The 9,523-nt window shown below is 33.6% G+C and overlaps 2 protein-coding genes across 2 annotated transcripts; both read left to right on the forward strand.

Annotated features, from left to right (window-relative positions):
- Nucleotides 1-998: 998 nt before the first annotated feature.
- LOC132713208 (uncharacterized) lies at nt 999-1,484 on the forward strand (the record flags this gene model as incomplete). The annotated part of the gene is given in 1 exon segment (XM_060695695.1): nt 999-1,484. A coding segment is annotated over 1 exon segment (229 nt), but the record flags the coding sequence as incomplete, so codon positions are not given.
- Nucleotides 1,485-8,738: 7,254 nt separating this feature from the next.
- LOC132713209 (monocarboxylate transporter 12-like) lies at nt 8,739-9,135 on the forward strand (the record flags this gene model as incomplete). The annotated part of the gene is given in 1 exon segment (XM_060695696.1): nt 8,739-9,135. A coding segment is annotated over 1 exon segment (190 nt), but the record flags the coding sequence as incomplete, so codon positions are not given.
- Nucleotides 9,136-9,523: the final 388 nt, after the last annotated feature.

A 9,523-nucleotide genomic window follows, 5' to 3' on the forward strand; every position in this document is an offset into this window, starting at 1 on the left:
CCACGAGATATAATTCAGAAATAGTAAATCACTACTTGCAAAAGAACAACAGTAAAAAGTCTTCAGGTAATTGGGCAATGAGTTGTTTTTTGAAAAAGTACATCAAAAAGAAAAATCTTTTGAGAAATAAATAAATGAATTAGAAAAAAAAAAACATTTCTAAGGCAAAATGGGCCTTTATGCATTTGATTAGTGATTACATTTTCTTTATGTGTTATTGTCATCACAAAGAAATGCAGCAGAAGAGATTTGCATAGACTCCTTAACCCATTACTGTATGAGCATTTTGTGAAAAATGGCTGTTTCCATTGAAAAGCCTCTAGTTACAAGTTCAAATTGCTATGAAACTATTAACGATGCTTCAATATTCATTAAACTTGGCACAAACTGTTGACTGGACCATAGCCATTATAACGGCAGGCTCAATCTTTAATTTCCTGTTACCATGGCAATGAGGGGACATCTCAAAATTGCCCAAAATCACTATATTGCGTTTATTTTTCCATCCAAACTGATTTCGCAGTGCTGCAACTTTTCAATGGATTGAGATAAAGTCAAATGATTTTCAGCGTTAGTTAATCGTTACCTTCTGATCGACCTGAGGTCAATTTTAGCCTCTCACAAGTCCACACTCTTCTTGGCAATGAGGGGGCTACTGTCCCCCTTCAAACCTCTAAGCAGACGGGGGCAAATCCCCCTTTAGCACCCCTAATGTATCTTTCTGATAGGGGCGGCGCTGAAAAAGTGACATTTCTTAAACGAAAACAAGTGTTTAGGGTCTAAATCTCAAAGGGTGGGGTTATATTTGAGATAAGGTTAATTGTCTCCCTTTAATTTGATTGAATAATTTTGTATAAAATAGTTATTAAATAATCCAGTGACACGAGTATAATTTTAATTTCGCTTACAGTAATGTATAATTATAGATATTCAAATCCATTATCTTATAGGTGAGGTTATCCTTACCAAACATTATTTGATACGGATTAAAATCTAAGTTAATGAGGAATGCATAGCGTTCAATTCATACATATAAATTTAATGACCCATATATCTATCTACATGTATTACCAGTGTTTTATTCATTACTATAAAGAATGTATGGATGAAAACACTTTCAATGGAACATGCTCCAGACGTTATGTTATACTGTTGGATAGATATTGGAAATGAACATAATATGGATTAGTAAAAACTCAGAATAAGTCAGATCTAATTATATATATTTTCAATCAATTGGTAATAAAATTAGAAGATGGAAAGGGAATCAAAGCTTAAGAATGGATTAAATGGGAAAACGTTCAGTTCTAATGATAAAGTTGAACAAATGTCAGTTAGTGCTGATTCCACAATGCTAAATAAAGATAAGGACGAAGATGCACTACATGATGTAACTGAAGATGTTGAGGGATGTGAAAGTTGGGCTCCAGAGGACAAGACTTGGGCTCCTGTAGATAAGGGTTGGGCGTGGGTCATCCTTGCAGGTAAAAGAATCTGACTTTGTTTAAAGGCCCATTTAGACCAAATAATAGTATAACTTCCATTTCTCTAAACTTTTTATTTTTATTCTAGTTGCCCTGTACCAATATCCGAAAAAGTACCAGTTGGGCATGAAACTGCACCGTCTTTTACTTAATTTGCTGTTTGGTAATTAGTACAGTTATAGTGATTTAGTTTTTTGTACGGAAGTCAAAATATGACTTAGTTATCGTTCTGCTATTTTATGATTAATTATTATTTCTCATTTAGCGCTACAAAATTTCAGTGAGAATTATTCAATATGCTTTAAATCCATTATGTAAACATAATTAAACAAATGTATGTTCATTTTAAAAATTTCTAAGGTACAATTGGCATTTAATGTATATGAAATGTAAATATTATTATAGCGCAGTGTGTCGGGTTAATGAACTGTCAAATGAACTTTCAAATGAACTTTCAAATGAGCACCACTGTAGTACATGAACAAAGTAGATTGAATGTCATTACATTACAACTTTGTACAAAATATGTTACAACAAGGGTGGACATGATAATATTTTCAAAAACTCGCCTCACATTGGCTTGTTCAATTTCCATATAAGCTGCTTTCATTTCGATGTAAAATAATAATAAAATCGCAAACAATATCCGAAAAAGTACCAAATGGGCATTAAACTGCAACTGTTTCCCTATAAACTGCTTTCATTTCGATGTGAAATAATAATAAAATCCTAAACGAAACCCGCATAATGTAAATTTACAAAAAACATCTCGTTTACACAGTGTAAATGCTATTTACTCTAATCTCTTTAAAATCGTGCTACTGATTCTAATTGTATCTGACCTTATACATGTAAACATCATGTATGTAGGATGAGTAAAGGAGAGAAAATCATGATCTGACTTTAATTAACGATATCAATGCAGGGCGACACCATTACACAACATCGGATGGTTAAGGTTTTAAGTGTAAACAGATGTACCAAATTTTCATGACTAACGTTCCTAAAAAAATAAGACGTTTATTTCTAAATATAGTATTCATAACATCTCACATATAAATTTTTATTTGATACAATGAAATGTTGTCGGATGTTACAGATATTATCTATATATCGTGACCTATTTTTTGAACTTAAATTAGTAAGCCGTGCATTTATTCATACCATGCAATCATTCAGGTCCATGTACATGTATAAAAATTTATAAAAACCAATCTATAAAGATTGAGACATAATATATCATTTATTTCACACATAAAATGTAACAAATGAACTTCTAGTGTCTGCACCATGTGATCTCCAATGGAACCGTTCCTATCAATTAAGCATTGTAACACCGCACTTTGGGGTCAAACGCACTTTGGGGTCCAACCCCAAAGTGCGTTACGTACTTTGGGGTCCGACCCCAGAGTGCGTTACGCACTTTGGGGTCCAATTTCGACCCCAAAGTGCGTTAAACAGGTACATATGTATTTTTTAACATCAAGCAAACGACCGCACTTTGGGGTCATAGAAAAGTATTGTTCATTGTGTTTTAAATAATATATTGTTGTTAAAGCGAATGGTAAACAAAAATCAAGGTATTAAAAAGACGCAAAACATGTTCCCTGAATTATAGTAGAATCAATAGGGATTTAAATGGTCTTGATAAGTAAGTGAAGAACTTTCACCAAATAAATCACCAAATAAAGAATTTGTATCAACTATTAAGCTTTAATAATATTATTAATATTTTTTTCTCAAATTTTCCATTTATTATAAAAGAATGTACACCTTTAATTAACTCCATTGTTTTTAGCTAAATGGATTATTTTCCCGTTTTTTATTTACACATTTTATAGAAATATGATAGTCTTAGCATAGGTATAAATTCTGGGCAATTTTAGTTAGACATTTCAGTAAAAAAATGTGCCTGATAATATGTTGAAAGAGCCATTTATTTAGCTAATGTAACATATAAGAAACTTGACTAGGTATGCGGCTTTAGGTAGTAGTCCTAAAAATATCAACTATTTAAGAAGTCGCACATTAAGAACACCTTTCCTACTGTCACAGGTTACTGTACATTTAGGTTCTCATTGACCGCCGTACAGTGACCTACTTTTGGCTCAAAATTCATATCTTTGGCTTATACTCCGTGGAAATTGCATGGAGGTAAATTATCACCACTTTGTGCTTCAAAATTAACTCTTTAAGGACATGACTGGTGATATGTCCGGGGTTCGTACTCGACAGCGCAAGCTGCATTTTGTGCCCTTACGGGCGGATGGACCCTCATTAAACCTTAACAACTGACTGACTGACTGAGCGGAGCTTCAGAATAATGTAAAATTCTCACTGGGGGTATAGAGGGGATTGTGGGGTATCGACCCCCCCCCCCGAGGGTTAAAAATAACGTTTAAAGGCCCATTATGCTTTTATTTGTTTTTCTTAAGAATTTTTTATTTTATTTTGATGTTCTTCTATATTGTCCAAAAAATACACATTGGCCAATTACCTGAACCATCTTTTTTAACTGTTGCTTTTTTGGCAATGATGAGTACAGTTTTAGTGAATTAGTATTTTATATGGAAGTCAAATACTACAATGTTTTGACTACTTTTATGACAAATAATCTCACATTTATTGCTACTTTATTCAGGTAACAAGCATCTTACATTTCTCTGATACCATTATTTTAACATTATAAAATTCGTGTTTGCTCTTTCATACGAAGTATGTAAGATTTCCCATTAAAAAAAGCCTCTGGCGAACTAGTGTAGGACAAAAGCCATCCCCCCGGACGAAATACGGGGGGGGGGGGGGGCTTTCGTCCGAGGGGCGCTTTTGTCCGTATCCCCTTGCGAACGGTTGTAACGGAGCTTACAAAAACCTTTTAGTTTGTTGATAAGCTTAAAAATGTATTTGTAAAAATCACTATTTATAGTCAGATCTACTTGATGTTTCACCAGAACATGGCAATAGAGTATCTTTATAGTTCTTTGGAAAAAAATAACTGCATTTTATTTCATTCCCAAAATATTTAAAATGGGGCTCAATATGGCACCAAAAGTTATCAAGTAAATGACTGGCAGAACGGGCGGGACATTTTTCGCAGCATCTTTCAATTTTAGGAATACACAATTTCTGTACTAGAGTATTTTGAACGGTGGCATTATTTAAAGTGACATTTGCATTTTTTTATACTTTTTTGTTTTTCGTACATATATATTTTTTTGTTTGTCGTACATATTTTTTTAAGTTTTGAGTACATACTTTTTTTTAGTTTTGCATACATATTCTTTTTTAATTTTGCATACATATTTTATTTTAGTTTTTTGTACATATTCTATTTTGTTTTTTAGTAGATTTTTTTACATGACGCAATTTGCAAAGTAGAGGTTAGGCTAATTACGCCATTTGTAAAACGCCATTTTAAACACTTCACCATCTGTAAATTACAGTACCCCATTTGCAAATGCTATTTGCAAATACCAACATTTTCATTTTGGAGGTATAAAAAAAAACAACACTTTTAGTATATATATAGTCCGCGGTAACCCAAAGAAAGGTTCTGCATATTGTCTCGATGTGGTTAGCATTTTACACAAAGTGCCTGAAAATCCTTTATGGGGTTTTGGAGATAATGAGCGGACATGAAACCCAAATCTTAATCCTTTGACATGTAGGTGTGTCCCCCGACCTTGAGCGGGCACACCTGGCATATAAGTTCTGCACATAATCTGGATGTGCAAAAGAATTGACCCAATTTTCATAAAAATCCTTCAAAGCTTAGCTTTAAGCATTTTTTCTAAATCAGTGGAATATAATGACCTTTTTAGATTTTTTGTTGAGCATTATTGTAATACACCAGTCATTTGTAACCACCTCTCTTGCCCCCGGGGAGTGCGGGTTAAAAAAGAATCGTGCTTTGATGTTGGCCCCGTCCGGAGCATGAGGCAGGAATGTTGTTATCTGAGTATCCCCCGCAGGGCGAAGATTTTACCGGTCGGCTTGGTTTAAAGTCAATGCCCCCGCTATTCTCAGGGCGTGGGGTTGAGTGGTGCAAATTCATAATAAAAACTTATCACCAATTTTCAGCCCTTTCCAATAGACACTAATATAATAGTATATAATAATAAAAAAAACAATAATTATATAAAATACATATAATTTAAAAAATGGGCCGAAAAGGGTCGGCCGAAACCAGACTTGCCCGGCCGAAAACGACTGGGCCGATTCCAAAAATGGGTCGAAATGTGACCAAACCACTGTGCTAGTTTTATACTCAACTATGGGCTGTTATGAGGTGTGAAGGCTCTTTTGATTGGCTAAAATATGTACGAAAAACAATAAAAAATATGTACGAAAAACTAAAATAAAATATGAATGCAAAACTAAAAAAAAATATGTATGCAAAACTAAAAAATAATATGTATGCAAAACTAAAAAAATGCAAATGTCAATTTTATGCCACCGTAATTTTGTTATATGAACACAATTTTTACATATTTCAAGTAGTAAAATTAATGAAAGTTTTATCACTTAAGCATCATCAATGTATTGACCGCCATCTTGAACTCCACCTCAAATATTTCAATGTCGCAGATCGAAAATAAGTCAGTACTCAGTATTTAAGCAGATCTCAGATGACACCTTTAGATCTCTGGAACCCAAAGTGCGTTGATATGTAGCATATTAACGCACTTTGGGGTCAATTTCTCGATTTTGACCCCAAAGTGCGTTTGACCCCAAAGTGCGGTGCGAAGTTTAACGCACTTTGGGGTCGGACCCCAAAGTGCGTTTGACCCCAAAGTGCGGTGTTACAAAGCATCATTTCTTATTTTGCCTGTTCAAATAATTCATGTCAAATCAATATTTTTTCATAGCCCAAAATCCTAAACAAATCACTGTTGTACTTCTTCTGGCCTCGTTTTCATTTTCAGAGTCCAAAAAGGATTTCGTATCCCTATTGTACTCGGGGTATTAAAGTTCTATCAAAAATTGGTAGTGTGTAATAAAGGTGTAATTTTACATTTACAGTACTTATTTTTAGTTTGCAAAACCGATATCAGGCCCGGCTAACGCTTCGTCCAATATCGGCATGATAGATGTGTACTCGTCTAATATAAATCAGTATTGTACTGACCACATATTTCTAAAATCCATAAGCTGGCAAAGCAATCTGATCTTGACGATTTTACTTCGCAATAGACCTCGTAATTTATGGTGATACATTAGAACTACTTCAGTCACATGATTCCGCATTATGTTTTTTTCTTAATGAAACGTCAATTTTAAAATTTCAATATTAAGTAATTAATTCTTGTTTTCAATTAATGTGACTCGGGTCAATTAAAAATAAAGAATAAGTTAGCACAGGACATACTCCCAATACTAAGGGGTATGGCAATTGTTACTTTCTCAAGAACGAACACTGCCTTTACAACCCCGACCGACTTGCCTTGGTATGTATTTCGTGGCCTCTTATCCGGAGTATACTGGAAAAGCCGATGCTTTGCGATTGTTGAAAAAGTTATATACCGCTTGAATCGGCAAATAATTGACTTGGACATGGTATATGTTTGTTTTTCAATATTGAAAGATATAGCGAAGACATAACAAATGCATTTTCAGTCATGGTCGAGCCATTAGCGATGACGTAATGTTACCTGTGATAACCCACCCTGATATTGTCTTTTCTTCACTGCAAGTGCAATCAAATTACGAAACTAATTTAAGAAAGGAACAAACATGAAACTATGAATTAAAATTGGGAAAAATAAATAATGTTATAATGCATTATGTAAGTATACACTTTATTTAAAAGAACTCACTAAATTTGCCTTTATTATTATTGTATTCAAACGAATGACCGGTAACTACTCTCAGCAAGAAAATCAATTCATAATAAAGGAACTATGAACCTTTTTTTCGTGCATGCAAATCTGCAAAGCAACAAGATACATTTAAAACCCGAGCACGCAGTGCAAGTGATCTGATTAGTCCGAGTACTTCTACAGATGTGAATGCACGTCAAAATAGTGTGCTATCTATAACTAAACGGCTGATTCTGTAATTCCGCTTTTTGCTATTTTTTTTCGTTTGAATTTTGGCGTGTTTTTGCACGTGCTGGTGCGATCACCCGGCCCGAAATTGCAAACTTATGTTCTGAGTCACGCATATGAAAAAAATGGATAAAAATACGCGCAACGACGGCGCGAGATTGCATAATTTTATCCGTTAGTGCATTTTTCTTCTCCGTGCGCAGTTTTTATACAAGAATAGCAGTTGTCACTTTAATGTACTTTATTTTGACCAAATAACAAATACAGTAAAACAAGTTTAAGAAAGTAGATTAAAACGACTAAGGGTATTTACTAAAAAGGTCAAACTAATGCGGTTAATGCCGAATTACCTTGACTGTTTACGTCATATGACAAGCTGGTATGAAAAAAGAAATTTCTATTTCTATACTCAACAGCTCAGCAAATATCGATTAACTATCTTTCTGAGGCCAGTGACCTTGAAACTGGTGCAGATAATCGATATCAATTAAACAAATCACTGTACATGTATATTGAATTAAACAAATCTGAGTGTATGACCTGATGTCCTGAAAGTAGGACAGTGCTACTTTACAAAAGCATGATTTATATTTTTATTCGTTTGAACTGTAAAGCTCATTGGGATGTAAGTTCGTTTGGTAGATTTTTACACCGATTTTAACACATATTTAATCATATTTTGATGGTCAGTCGACCAAACTGAATTTCCTGGATAGCTAATCAGTTATTACCAATTTTCGACTGATTTCATAATCGGCAGCTAACAACACATACCCATTAGACTCAATTTCCGATGTTATTTATTACGGAGAAATTTCGTCTCGCTCGAGGATCAAACCGCCGACCCCTGGATTAAAAATTCGATACGAAATTATATATATTTAGCAGTTATTATGTTCATATTTTATATGCCTCATTTTTTGAACACAACTAGTCTTTCGATATAATGAATAACTTAACTGTATTTATTTATCAAATTGTCATCCAAACATATGATGAAAAATATTATACACATGAAAAATATCACAAAGGCATGTATATAGGCATTCTATTCAGAATAACAAGAGACTGTAAAATGCATACAATGCATCTATACGGGTATCATTTTACAACACACAAAGACAATTTACATGACTGTTCAATTACAAAACAGCTGTTAAGTGTGTCATTTTCATAAATGAGAAAAGTATAAGCCTTATTATATACAATGAATTACACGCGTATAGTAAACTCTCTTACACTAAGCAATACGGTGGTTTACTTACATCAATATTGGATTAAATGTTGAAGATACCTGACATGTTAATACAGAGTTAGTTAAACTGAAAAAAGAACAGAACAGATAGAAAAACAACAAACACAACTAGGAATAACTAATTTATGTATCTTTCACAAACCCTGAAACTAATAAGAAATGACAGATAAGGAATTAGAGTTAAATATAGGATTAGATGTAGAAAAACATCGTATAAAGAAGGAAGCGGAAAAGGAAAAGAGGAAGTTGCTTGACAATTGTGAAATAAATCAGGAAATAAATAATGAAACAGAAGAGGTGAAAGGCGGAGCTCCAGTGGACAGAGGATGGGCCTGGGTCATTCTAGCGGGTAAACTATGCGCATTACTTTTATACGTTGTACTTTAGTACTTGGTCACGTTTAATACGCACGCTCTAGTTGCGTGATTGATTTTATTGACTGAAACGCCGGTCAGTGGGGCATGACTTTAATGATAAATAGGTTTTATTTTTTTGTAACTTTCCAATTATCCCCTTTTCTTTTTTATTTTCCAAAATAATACCTTATATCATGATTTGAATATAAATTAAATCATCATCAAATAATCTGTTCTACGCAAATTATAGCAAAATAGTTTGGTAATAAAGTCCCAGCTGCATGAATAGTTTGACTCAAATAATCGAATATTTGAAGATATAAAAGACATTTCATTTATATTTGTTGAGTAATAATCACAAAAAGGCTTTAATTCAATTAG

The sequence above is a fragment of the Ruditapes philippinarum genome, unplaced genomic scaffold (assembly GCF_026571515.1).
Source record: "Ruditapes philippinarum isolate M1 unplaced genomic scaffold, ASM2657151v2 ctg17380_1_1_1_1, whole genome shotgun sequence".
Lineage (NCBI taxonomy): Eukaryota > Metazoa > Mollusca > Bivalvia > Venerida > Veneridae > Ruditapes > Ruditapes philippinarum.